General features: G+C 36.8%; 1 protein-coding gene across 2 annotated transcripts in view; it reads left to right on the top strand.

Moving 5' to 3' along the window:
- RAB28 (RAB28, member RAS oncogene family) overlaps window positions 1–13,457 on the top strand; it is a 99,047-nt gene that overhangs the window by 23,247 nt on the left and 62,343 nt on the right. For both annotated transcript variants that reach the window (XM_010857272.1, XM_010857273.1), the window contains exon 4: window positions 1,169–1,298. In XM_010857272.1, the coding sequence (XP_010855574.1) occupies window positions 1,169–1,298 (130 nt within the window). The remainder of the gene's footprint in view (window positions 1–1,168; window positions 1,299–13,457) is intronic.

Below are 13,457 nucleotides of genomic sequence, written 5' to 3'. Positions count from 1 at the left end.
TGAGTGGACTTTATATTCAGTCCTTGATTCAAATTCTGGGTCCCTGTGACCTTGTGTTTATTAGTGAAAATGAGGATAATACCAGTCTTGCATGATATTTTGTGAGGAGGAATGAAAAGATCCAGATATCTCTCTGGTACATAATAGGTGTAAGAAGTTGTCAACATTTGTGATTATAACTTAAGAAGAAGGAGACATAAATGCCATTAGGGTCCAGACTTATATATGTAGAGCTTTGTATTAAGTGTTTGACCACAAATTGGATGAGAATCAAGAATGTAGCAGTGTTATTTTTGTGTGTGTACATACTTTTCCTTCCCACACAAAATAATGGGATGTATTAAAAGGAATATGATATATAAGAGACAGGAAGCAATCCCTCTGTTATATTTGGCTTTGTTCAGACTCTTATTACAGTATCATGTCCAGTTTTACATTGCTCATTTTAAAGAGGATGTCAAAAAACTATATGTATCATGCCTTGGGAAGAACCAACAACTGTGATTAGAAGGATAGAAAATAGGTCCTTTGAGGCAAGTTTAAGGAATTGAGTTTGTTTATACTGGAAAGGATACTTAACTATCTTCAAGTGAAAGAGTGACTTAACTATCTGCAAGTACATGAAGGGTTATTATAAGGAGGATACTCTCATGTTGTTCTCCTAATGCACAGAGGACCGAAAGAGGAAATCGACTTATTTCATTTAAAGAAAATTGTGTTAAACGCTGAAATTGACTATCAAGGGATGTCACAGTATCTCCATTTTTGAAAATATTTTAAAAGAGCAGCAGCAGATGGTTATTTATTAAAAGGTTTAAATTTTTGACCTCATGAAAGTGACAGGCAGAATTGTAGACCTTGCAGCTTTTTTCCACCTCTATAATAAGATTTTTCTTACATTTATTGAAACTTATCAAGCATATCCCAGATATCTTATTGGGAACTCACTCACAATTTGATATAATCATTCTTTATCTTGCTTTGTATCTTCACATCTTGAATGAAAACATTCAGTATTATCTGTCTGCTAATAACAGAATTAAAGGCAGATACAAACAGGCCTTGCTTGTTATTTTTTATACTCAACGTATCTATTACTTATGAGTATTTAGTATTAATATTTTTTAAAGCAGTATATTACAAATGTTGTGTAACTCTTTTGTGACAGGGAGTCCTCTTGGTATATGATGTTACAAATTATCAAAGCTTTGAGAATTTAGAAGATTGGTATTCCGTGGTGAAGAAAGTGAGTGAGGAGTCAGAAACTCAGCCCCTGGTTGCCTTGGTGGGCAATAAAAGTAAGTTATAAATGTTTATTTATATGTAGTAAATTTATTTGCCTATCTTATAGTTTTTATCCTTAAAAGAAATGATGTTTGGAAACGTAAGTAGCTTTTTTTGAAAAACAGCTTTTCTGGAGTGAGCAAGTTGAGAAAATTCATAAAGATGTGTACAGTCTTTTCAGTAACAATTTTGATGCTTGACCTGTCGTAACTGCTCTGCTGCTTTGGCTGGTTCCTTGTTAAGGTAAGTTGTGTTCTGACAGTGTGTGTGTTTTGGCTTCCTGTGGTCTAAGGATGCAGCGTGGACTATTAAGAATGGCAGCACAGCTGCACATTTTTATGATATTGCACTGCAGCCTTAGCTCTGCCCCAGAGATTTTGAGAGATACATTTCATTAAATGGTACCCTGTTCCGGGGAAGGAAGCAGTGTCTGCATGGAATTCTGTGTGTATTATTCCTTGCCCTCATCGCTCATTGACTTTCTTTTTCTAAATTTTTGAGGTTTGCTTTTACATTATAATTTTTTTTTCTTGAGAAAGTATATTATTGTGGGGAAGGAGTGGTGCTTTGTAGAAATGATGGATAATTTTTCAAATCTGTCTCTTGGGCTATGATATACAGCATGTAAAAATTATAAGATTGATTTCAATACAGGATTGTTACTTGGTTTGTAGTCCTGCAATGCATTTACCCGGAAAAAGGGACCTTAATAAGAGTTTTCAAATAGATATGATATGACCCAATCTTCTACAACTTATTTGAGGTCAGAGAAAGAGAAATGAATTTAAATTATACCATGGAGGATTCAGGTCAGAAACTGTTTCCTAACTATAAGCGTTGTTAAATCAATACCCAAGTTTACTACCAAGAGAATTATCTCTTCCAGAAGTCTTTAAAAATATAGTGAATTTTTGGGGGGGTTTATAATTGTTTAGGAAATAGTACTTCCTGAAGGACCAAACCATGGTTTCTTCATTATGTGGTTTTACACACTTAGATGAACATTTAATAAATCCAAGCCTTGCTTTAAAACCATTACAAAACAGGTGTGAATATAATTTCTCTGAAGAGTTAAAAATATAAATTTTTTTACTACTTTCTAGAAAACAGTATAACGTATCACAAAATGGATGAAAACAATTTCTATTAAGCTTTAATTAAATTTTGCTTATCTGTTTTATAGATGTAACTAAGTGAATCCGATGCTTTTCAACTCATTGAAAACTCATTTTACAAATCATAAGTTTTGATGAGCTTAGGTTCTATTTCTGAGTATAGTTTTTCATTTTAGAAGATCATTTGTTAGTCATTTGTCATGTCACCAAAGCATTGGCATATATTATAGTTAAATTTGTGCTTTATTGGAGGTTTCCCATCACCTTTTGGGAAATTACAGAGTACGGAAGTGATGGGAGTTGGGATTTGTTTTCATTTCTTTCAGGATATAATCTAACTACATCTGGAGTAATGGTGTGGTGGTGCACAATTATATACATTATGTTATGTGTTTATGCTATCCTGTGAGGCCTCCATCATTGGTCACTGTCAGGATGTCAGACTAGATGGGCTATTGGACTGTGCTGGTGATGCCATTCTGAGTTTTAAAAACAAACATTTACATAAGTTATATGAACTTATGCCAAAAATTGTTACAGTGTTATGTTTGAGATTTAATAGCATGAAAATTGAAAGAATTTTTTTACTTTTGGAGTAATCCTTTTCTTGTATTTATATTACTAATACTCTGTTTCAGAATGAGATCATGTAATAGAGTATGTGATCACACAGAATATTATATCTATGTAAAATTAAGTGATTAGAGATGAACAAGTATCTAGATATTGTTTACTATTATCTGTCACTGGCCCAGTTTCATATGATCAATATGTTCATGTAGTGAATGATCTTACAATTTGTTTCTAAGAGAGAGTGGTTCAGTTGCTAAGTCGTGTCCGACTCTTGCGACCCCATGGACTGTAGCCTGTCAGGCTCCTCTGTCCGTGGGATTTTCCAGGCAAGAATGCTGGAGTGGATTGCCATTTCCTTCTCCAGGGGATCTTCCCAACTCAGGAATCGAACCCGGGTCTCCTGCACTGCAGGCAGATTCTTTACCAACTGAGCTATAAAGGAAGCCCTTCTAAGAGATAAGGCATTACATTATAGTAGTATTTTCTTTTTGGGGAGGTATAATTATATTAAAAAGCAAAGATTTTTTTTTTTCTTTTTTTTTGCTCAAACGACTGAGCGACTTCACTTTCACTGTTCACTTTAATGCATTGGAGAAGGAAATGGCAGCCCATTCCAGTGTTCTTGCCTGGAGAATCCCAGGGACGGCAGAGCCTTGTGGGCTGCCGTCTATGGTGTTGCACAGAGTCGGACACGACTGAAGTGACTTAGTAGCAATAGCAGCAGCAAGCTAGTTAAAGAGATTTTATTAAGAGTTTCTATATCAAGGGCCTCATGACATTGGAAAGTCTTCCAAGTCAAGGAAGCAGCTCTCAGATTCAGAGAATGTTCCAGATGAAAAGATGCTCAGAATTGTTCTGTCCCACCTTTTTCATTCATCATGAGTGTCATATTTGTTCAGTCTGTTGCTTCTTTTTTCTCCTCTTTTTCTTCCTTGCTTAATTGATTATTATTCCATTTTATCTCACTTATTAACTTATTATACATATTATATATTCATGTATTATGTTTTTAGTTGTTTCTTTAGAATTTTGGAGTGGGTGGCCTATCCCTTCTCCAGCGGATCTTCCTGACCCAGGAATCAAACTGGGGTCTCCTGCACTGCAGGCAAATTCTTTACCAACTGAGCTATCAGGGAAGCCCAGAATTTTCAGTATATATCCTTAATTACTCTACCTTCAAATAATAGTATCACTTTTCATGTGTAGTATTTTTTAACACCCCCTCAATTCTTTGTGTTATTATTGTCAGACATATTTTTAAATATTCTGTAAACAACTTTTGCTTTAAATAGTCATTTAGCTTTCAAAACAATTACAGATAAGAAAAAGGTGCACTTTATTTTGGCGTCTCAGGCAGTGCTAGTGGTAAGGAACCCGCCTGGCAATGCAAAAGATGAAAAGAGATACAGGTTCCATCCTTGGGTAGGGAGATCCCCTGGAGAAGGGCAGTGCAACCCGCCACAGTATCCTTGCTTGGAGAATCCCATGGACAGAGGAGCCTGGTAGCACAGAGTCAGACACAACTGACACAGCCTAGCACACATAGCACACACACATTTCATTTTACCTTTACTTATTACGTTGCCGACACTTTTATTCATCTGTATACATCCAAGAGTCTGATAGTAGATTCTTTCTCTTTGAAGAACTTCCTTTAACATTTCTTTTAAAGTAGATCTGTTGACAATGAATTTAGGAAGACATTTGAAGCTGAATTATGATGATTATTATCTAGAGTCATTGTCTGCCTAACTGTGCTTTTAAAAATGCATCATTGTGTCCTATTCTGTGCAGTTTGAATGGAAAACATATGTTGAAAAGAAGCATGTGTAGACTAGGAAAATACTGACAGCAGAGCCAACTTTTAGCCAAAGTTGAGCAAAAAGATGAGATACAGAGAAAATTTCCGTGCACAGAGTGTGTGTGTGAATTTGCTCCATAGTAAGAACTTATATTACTAAGTTATAAAGTCATTTGCTTTTTATTAAAATATGGTAAATTCTCAGAAATTTGGGCTGAGGATTGAGGATAGTCTTAGCTATAGGTGAATTACAGGTTTATTTTTGTAAAAATTGTGTTTTATTATGGTTAAATATAGAGAGTAACTAGAGTAGGTTGATGATATAGCCAGCAGAGGAAGGGACTTGCTTTAATGAAATAGAGTGTTAATTAGTAAGTTAATTATTTCAGTACATACTAAAAAGTATATAATACATTTGACCCTTGAACAACATCACAGGGTTTATAGACATAGTTCCTTCCTGCAGTCAAAAATTCACGTTTCACTTTTAGCCAGCCCTCTGTAAAAATGGTTCCTCTGTATCTGTGGTTCTGCATCCATGGATTGAACCAATCTCAGATCATGAGGTACTGTAGTATTTACTACCGAGAAAAAAATCTGTGTGTTAGTGGATCTGCACAGTTCAAACCAGTGTTGATCAATGGTCAACTGTACATAAAATAAAATTTTTTATTTTATATTCAATTCTAAAAGGCTATGAAATACTAGTTAATGTTCTTTCTTTGTACTGTTTAAGACAGAAAATGAAGTATTGAGTCATGGTTAAGATCAGACGGTTTTAAATTGAGACAGACTTTCCTTACAAGCCCAGTTTTTTCCCCTACTAGCAGTGTAATATCATACAAGTTACTTTATGTCTTTAATTTCTTCATCTGGAAATAAGGATCATAGTTTCTGTGTGATAAAGTCGATTTAATGATTAAATGGGCTATTACATAAAAATACTTTTCCTATATACATAAGTGTTGATAACTATTAATTATTATTATTAATCATGTAGCCTTTTAAAAGCATGGACTATAACTTCATCTTGAAAGACCATAATTACAGATTGAAGTGAAGTGAAGTGAAGTTGCTCAGTCGTGTCTGACTCTGCGATCCCATGGACTGTAGCCTACCAGGGTCCTCTGTCCCTGGGATTCTCCAGGCAGGAATACTGGAGTGGGTTGCCATTTCCTTCTCCAGGAGATCTTCCCAACCTGGGGATCGAATCTGGTTCTTCTGTATTGCAGGCAGACGCTTTACCATCTGAGCCACAAGCTGAAATAGAAATTTTACAAAAGTAGCCTGAAGGAAATGGTTCTTAAAGAATTCTTTTGTCACCATTTTTTCTTGTTTTTTACCGTGATAGTTCTCATACTGTGTATTGGGTAGGGCAGTTCATTCAGCAGACATTCTCGAGTGCCACCTATGTGTATTCAGGTAGCCATTATTATTTTCCACAAAAGTAGAACCCAAGAGAATGCTTAAGCAGTGTTTGGGACCTGCTAACCTGGGTCTTAATTTTACTCTTTTTCTATACCATCCTCAAGTTTTCTAGAAATTTGACCTTTTGCTTTGTTTGGTTGTTGGGATTAATAAGTAGTTATGTTCAAATTTCCATGGAAGGCCTTACTTTTCCCTAATGAGATTAAAAAACTTCGTTTGGAAGTAGTAACTTTCAGAATGGGAAAGAGGGTAAGCCATCTACTTATTCTGTGTGTTTTATGTTCGGTTGAAGTTTGATGATGTTTGCAGCTGCAAGTGCAGTGAGATGCCTCATAGGCTACAATGACTATAGCCACATAAGCACCTGGAAGCAATTATATTACCATCTAGGATAGCTTCTACAATTTGGGGAGCCAAATGCACCAGGCCTAGACCCTGGTTTCCTGGCCTTGAAGGTCTTGCTGTCCCAACATCGGGGCATTCTCAGTTGACCAGAGCCTGTACTGCAGAGCCTAGGGATTTTTAGTTTATCTCCACTTACTACAGGCTTGTTACAAGTGGACCTGACCATCTTTCATGTGAACTATGGCACTAGCTTCCTAACTGTTCTTCCTGCTCCTCGCTTTGTTCTCCTACAATTCAGCTCCCAAACGGCAAATCATGTTATATGACTTTTCTGCTTAGAATCCTCTAGTGCCTTCTCATCACACTTAGACTGAAATCCAAACTCCTTATCCAGTTTCTCAAGCACAAGGTAATCTGGCTCCTACTTACCTCTCAGACTCATTTTCTACTAAATGCTCCCTTGTCCACTGTGTGTGTAAGGCACATTTGTCTTTTTTTCTGTTCCTATAACCTTCCAAGTTAATTTGTACTTTAGGGTTTCTTCTGCTTGATAGACTTTTCCTTCTGGCCTCCGCTTGGCTGGCTCCATTTTGTCATTTGTAACTCATCTTAAATGTCATCACTTCAGAGTTGCCTTCCTCGACCAATGAAATCTAAAGAAATCTAAAGTCTGTCAGGATGTTCTGTTTCAGTTATCTGCCTAGTCTCATTGTCATCTGGTATCATTTCTTGTTTGTTTCTTGTCTGCCTAAACTCTGTGAAAGCTGAGGATCTCATCACTTACAACAGTGCCTGAATGAATGAATACTGAATGAATGAATAAAAGCCTTTTCATGAAGACTCTGTTGAAATTAGAAGTGTTTATGGCCCGGGATATGTTATTCAGGGAAAATGGTTTCTTAATGAGGAAAAATACATATGTAGATACAGGGAATCTGTTAGATGGCCTTCAGACCCAACTGCCCTAGTGAATTCCACTCTGGTTAATAATGTCAGAGTTTCTTAGGAAACACATCGGGGTTATATTATGCTGGATCATGTTTGAGATAAAATGGCATAGATTTTCTGTCATGATTTTAGAGTAAATAAATGTTAAAAAAAATTCAGATTTTTCTTCATATTTTAAACTTTTACATATTGGTAGAACTGTACACTTTCAACTTTTAATTTACAGATTAAAAATTTGTGTGTTTAATTTAAAAATCATAATCTGCACTCAAATACAATTTTAGTTTTAGTGTTTCAGGGAAAGTTCAAATTGAAATGAACATCAGGAATATTAATTTTTTTAAGATTAATTTTATATTCAATCCATGTTATAACCAAATGACAGTTTAATTTGTCATTTTGTTATTTTCTATCTTTAAGCTGTTATGTTTTCCTACTATCTGATCCATCACCTAGTTTCTCCCCTGACTAGCTAACATTCTCGGTTGGATAGATTGTAAACAGAAATTAACAGGGTTGCATAGGAGCTGCCCCCTTCCTGATTTATAGCTTCTTAGTTAGTGGAGGGGTGGTGGCTATCAGTAACTTGTATTGGTAGTAGGAATTATCACGCTCCAGTATAGAGTGAATGGATGAATGATTTCTACTCTTAAAGATATTAAACAGATCCTTTCCCAAATAAAGACTAATAACTCAGATTTTTAAACAATCTTCATGACAGATGAGGGCATAGAGAAGAGTGCATCTACACTAATTAACAATGTTGAGTGTATATTCTTCTTAACAGTGATTGATTGTTCTTGGAGTACTATCTCTGCCCAGGAAGTGATGTTTTACACTGTGAGGTTCAAAGGTTACATTTTAATGTACCCTGTAAGTTGTGTTCCCTGAACTCCATGGAAATGTATTAGTAAAACAAGTAAATTTTAAGTTGAAAATTTTACTGATCTTCTCAATAAAATTATCACAAGGCTTTTAGAGACTATTCCTTATTCTTAGTAATAGAGGAGTGTAAGAGAAGGTTATAAGTTCAGCTTTAAGAACTTCATGGGAATTTACATGAAAATACTTGCCTATACTGTGACTTTTTTGAGTCTTCAGAAATTCTTATTTTATCTGGAGAGTGGAAATGTGAAACTATGAAGTAAGTAACATTTACTTTGATTCCTGTTTTGAAGAATTAATATCAACTTCTATAAAAATTGTCATCTATAATATTATGACAGTGAACAGATGAGTCATTACAAATTTGTGTAAGAGTTTACAATTTATAAAGCATAAACAAAAGCTCTTTTGAGGATTTGAAAAGTTCATTCTGTTTATACAGTCTAAATTAAAAGTCTGCTCCTTATCCATTTATTTTAATACTTTGGTTCTTTTTGTTCCAGTAATAGTAATCCCAAGGTATCAAATCCAAGTGTCTTTTTCAGATGGATCTAACATTTCTGTTTCTGTGGCTTTATATGTATATTGCTTTCTCCTCTGTTTACATGTAAATTTTTAAAATAGAGCTATGATTATGTACTTACTGGAGGATGATGATAGCATCTTATTCTGACACTGGTAGCATCAGTATTCTGTATATTGAGTGAGAGTATTTTAATATAAACACTTATACCTGTTCCTTTATGTGCTATTTCACCCTACTACTGTACTTTTAAGAACATTATGATAATATTTCAAGTTTAATTGATTGAGTAGTTTCCTCAAATAAACGCATAAGCTTAAATTCAGACTGGTATTGTGACTGATATATTGGGGGGGAGAAAATGTCATATGAGTGCTTTTTCATAATACTTATCGAGAAACATTTTTCACTTGACAGTTGTTACAGTTATTATGTCATTTCATAGTTACTTTTTTTTTTTTTTAAGATGGCCTGCTTTAAACCATTTTGGCAGTATTATGGTTTACTTAGCTTGGGAAGTTTAAGGACTTTGTGGTTTTGTTTTTTCTTTTTTTTTTTAATTGGAGGCTAATTGCTTTACAGTATTGGGTTGGCTTCTGCCTTATGTGGTTTTGTTTTGTTTGGGAGGAGCTGTGTAAGGATTTTGGGCATAGCAATCTGTTTATATAATTTCTATCTTTCATTGTCATGATATAGAAAGTTTATTAAATGCTAAAGAAAGCATAATCCATCTTTTGTTTCTTTTATGATGAATTTCTTTGAATTTAATTTTTAGAAGAAAATTTAATTACTAAAAATTAAATTAAGTATTAAAGAATGCAGCTATAAAAACATTTTTTGTGTGTGAAAAGGAGATTTGAGGTTTTCATCAATGTAATTTAAGCCCCTTTAATAGTGTGCTTTATATTTGCAGTGATTATGTAATAAATCCAAAATGCATTAAAAGAATACTAGAGTGGGGATCAGAAAACTTTGTACTGCTATTGTCATTTTTTCCTAACTTCATTACCTTGGCAATTTATTCACTTAAGATGATCCTCATGTATAAGATGAGGGGATTTTACCAGACAGTCATAAGCACCTTCTGTTCCTAAAATATGATGACCCTAACCGTATTTGTTGCTGTACAATTTTAAGAGAGTTTAACTTTATATGTAATTGAAATATCCTTGCAGAGATGATTTTTTAGGCTCATTTTATCATTCAGTTATTAAATATCCATTTTCCATATACATGAATAGATGCATTTACCTAAAATAACAGTAACGATAAATCTTAGTATTGAATTCTGTCTCTTTTGTTCCATTGATATGTGTGTCTCTTTTTATGCCTGTACCATGCTGTTTTGATTACTGTAGCTTTGTAGTATAATCTGAAGCCAGGGAGCTTGATTTTTAAAAAAATTTCTTTTTAATTGAAATTTGTTCTTGAGTTTAGAATTTAGTTTTCATTTTCTGTCATGTTTTTTAAAATTTCATATGAATGTCTAGTTTCTGCAGTAAGTAAAGCAATTCAGCAGTTATTTTTTTTGTGTGCTTTCTTACATCTTTTCTTATTCATTTATTTCATTCATTCAGCAAATTTTCATTGAGCCCATACCTGTCTAGGTGTTCCAGTAGAGGAAGATGCTGCTAAGTCACTTCAGTCGTGTCCGACTCTGTGCGACCCCAGAGACGGCAGCCCACCAGGCTCCCCCGTCCCTGGGATTCTCCAGGCAAGAACACTGGAGTGGGTTGCCATTTCCTTGTCCAATGCATGAAAGTGAAAAGTGAAAGTGAAGTCGCTCAGTCGTGTCCGACCCTCAGCGACCCCATGGACTGCAGCCTACCAGGCTTCTCCGTCCATGGGATTTTCCAGGCAAGAGTACTGGAGTGGGGTGCCATTGCCTTCTCCGTAGAGGAAGATAGGCAATAAATAAATAAGTATAATACATAATGTATTAAATGGCATTGTGTTGTGTAGATAGATAGAGCAGGAAAGGAGAAAAAGGAATTCTTAGAAGAGAGTGTTAAGATTTTAAATATGGTCGTCAGGGAAAGTCTGAGAAGATGACATTTGAGCAGAGGCATAAAGGAGATGAGAGAGAGTGCCACATAGATACCTGGCAGAAGAGTTATCCAGGTAAAGGGAAGGAGTAGGTGAAAAGGCCTCCCTGAAGTATTTGGATGTTGTTTTTTCTCTTAGAAATTGTGAGGAGGCACACATGTGTCTGTGTGTACATGAGGGAGAGAAAGAGAAGGAGACAGGAGAGTGGGGAGAGTTGGTAGCTGTGTGTATAGCTGTGTATGGGGAACAGTAACTGAAAGACTAGCATAGGATTGAAGCACGATGATAGAGAAGGGGAGGACAGGTCAGGAAGGACTGTTGGCTATTGTAAGGACTCTGACTTTTATTTGCACGAGATGAAGAGCCACTGAGGGGTTTGAGGAGAGTGAAATGATTTAACTTGAAAGGATTACTACAGTTCCTATTTGAGAATATACCATAGTGGGTAAAAGTGGAAGCAAGGTAAATAGAAACTTTTTCACAATCCAGGTGAGAACTACAGGTGGCCCTTGCGGTAAAGAACCCACTTGCCAATGCAGGAGACCTCAAGGGCACAGGTTCAATCTCTGGGTCAGGAAGATCCCCTAGGGGAGGGCATGGCAACCTACTTCATTATTCTTGCCTGGAGAATCCTATGGACAGAAGAGCCTGACAGGCTATAGTCCATAGGGTCACAAAGAGTTGGACACGATTAAAGTCCCTTGGACTACAAGGAGATCCAACCAGTCCATTCTAAAGGAGATCAGTCCTGGGTGTTCTTTGGAAGCAGTGATACTAAAGCTGAAACTCCAGTACTTTGGCCACCTCATGCGAAGAGTTGACTCATTGGAAAAGACTCTGATGCTGGGAGGGATTGGGGGCAGGAGGAGAAGGGGACGACAGAGGATGAGATGGCTGGATGGCATCACCGACTCAATGGACGTGAGTCTGAGTGAACTCAGGGAGTTGGTGATAGACAGGGAGGCCTGGCGTGTTGGAATTCATGGGGTCTCAAAGAGTCAGACACAACTGAGCGACTGAACTGAACTGAAAGTGACTTTAACATCCATGAGAAGTGGTTGGCTTCTGGATATATTTGGAAGGTATTGATGGATATTTTCGTAGATTGGTTATGGATAGAGGGGAGAAGAGGCCGTATAATGCCAAGATTTTTGGTCTTCGCATCTGGAAGGTTAAACTTTAGTTTACTGAGATGAGGAAGAGTGTTGGTGGAGCAGATTTGGATAAGATTGGTCTTGGACATGTTCAGTTCAGTTCAGTCGCTCAGTCGTGTCCGACTCTGTGACCCTAGGTGTACTTAGTAAGCCTCTACGTAGAGATGTTTAGTAGTTGGATGTATGAGTCTATCATTCAGTGACAAGATGAAGACTAGAGATGAAAGTCTGGGAGTCAACACCATTTTCTGTAAGTTCAGTTCAGTCACACAGTCATGTCCGACTCTTTGCAACCCCATGAATCGCAGTACGCCAGGCCTCCCTGTCCATCACCAGCTCCCGGAGTCTACCCAGACCCATGTCCATTGAGTCGGTGATGCCATCCAGCCATCTTATCCTCTGTTGTCCTCTTCTCCTCCTGCCCCCAATCCTTGCCAGCATTAGGGTCTTTTCCAATGAGTCAATTCTTCGCATGAGGTGGCCAAAGTATTGGAGTTTTAGCTTCAACATCAGTCCTTCCAGTGAACACCCAGGACTGATCTTCTTTAGGATGGACTGGTTGGATCTTCTTGCAGTCCAAGGGACTCTCAAGAGTCTTCTCCAACACCACAGTTCAAAAGCATCAATTCTTTGGCACTCAGCCTTCTTCACAGTCCAACTCTCACATCCGTACATGACCACAGGAAAAACCATAGCCTTGACTAGACGGACCTTTGTTGGCAAAGTAATGTCTCTGCTTTTGAATATGCTATCTAGGTTGGTCATAACTTTCCTTCCAAGGAGTAAGCGTCTTTTAATTTCCTGGCTGCAATCACCATCTGTAGTGATTTTGGAGCCCCCCCAAAATAAAGTCTGACACTGTTTCCACTGTTTCCCCATCTATTTGCCATGAAATAATGGGACCAGATGCCATGATCTTAGTTTTCTGAATGTTGAGCTTTAAGCCAACTTTTCCACTCTCCTCCTTCACTTTAATCAAGAGGCTTTTTAGTTCCTCTTCACTTTCTTCCATAAAGGTGGTGGTATCTGCATATCTGAGCTTATTGATGTTTCTCCCGGCAATCTTGATGCCAGCTTGTGCTTCCTCCAGCCCAGTGTTTCTCATCATATACTCTGCATATAAGTTAAATAAGCAGGGTGACAATATACAGCCTTGACGTACTCCTTTTCCTATTTGGAACCAGTCTTTTGTTCCATGTCCAGTTCTAACTGTTGCTTCAGGTTTCTCAAGAGACAGATCAGATGGTCTGGTATTCCCATCTCTTTCAGAATTTTCCACAGTTTATTGTGATCCACACAGTCAAAGGCTTTGGCATAGTCAATAAAGCAGAAATAGATGTTTTTCTGGAACTCTC

This window comes from Bison bison, unplaced genomic scaffold (assembly GCF_000754665.1).
Source record: "Bison bison bison isolate TAMUID 2011002044 unplaced genomic scaffold, Bison_UMD1.0 scf7180017864379, whole genome shotgun sequence".
Taxonomy (NCBI): domain Eukaryota; kingdom Metazoa; phylum Chordata; class Mammalia; order Artiodactyla; family Bovidae; genus Bison; species Bison bison.
This window is presented reverse-complemented; position numbering and strand designations above follow the sequence as displayed.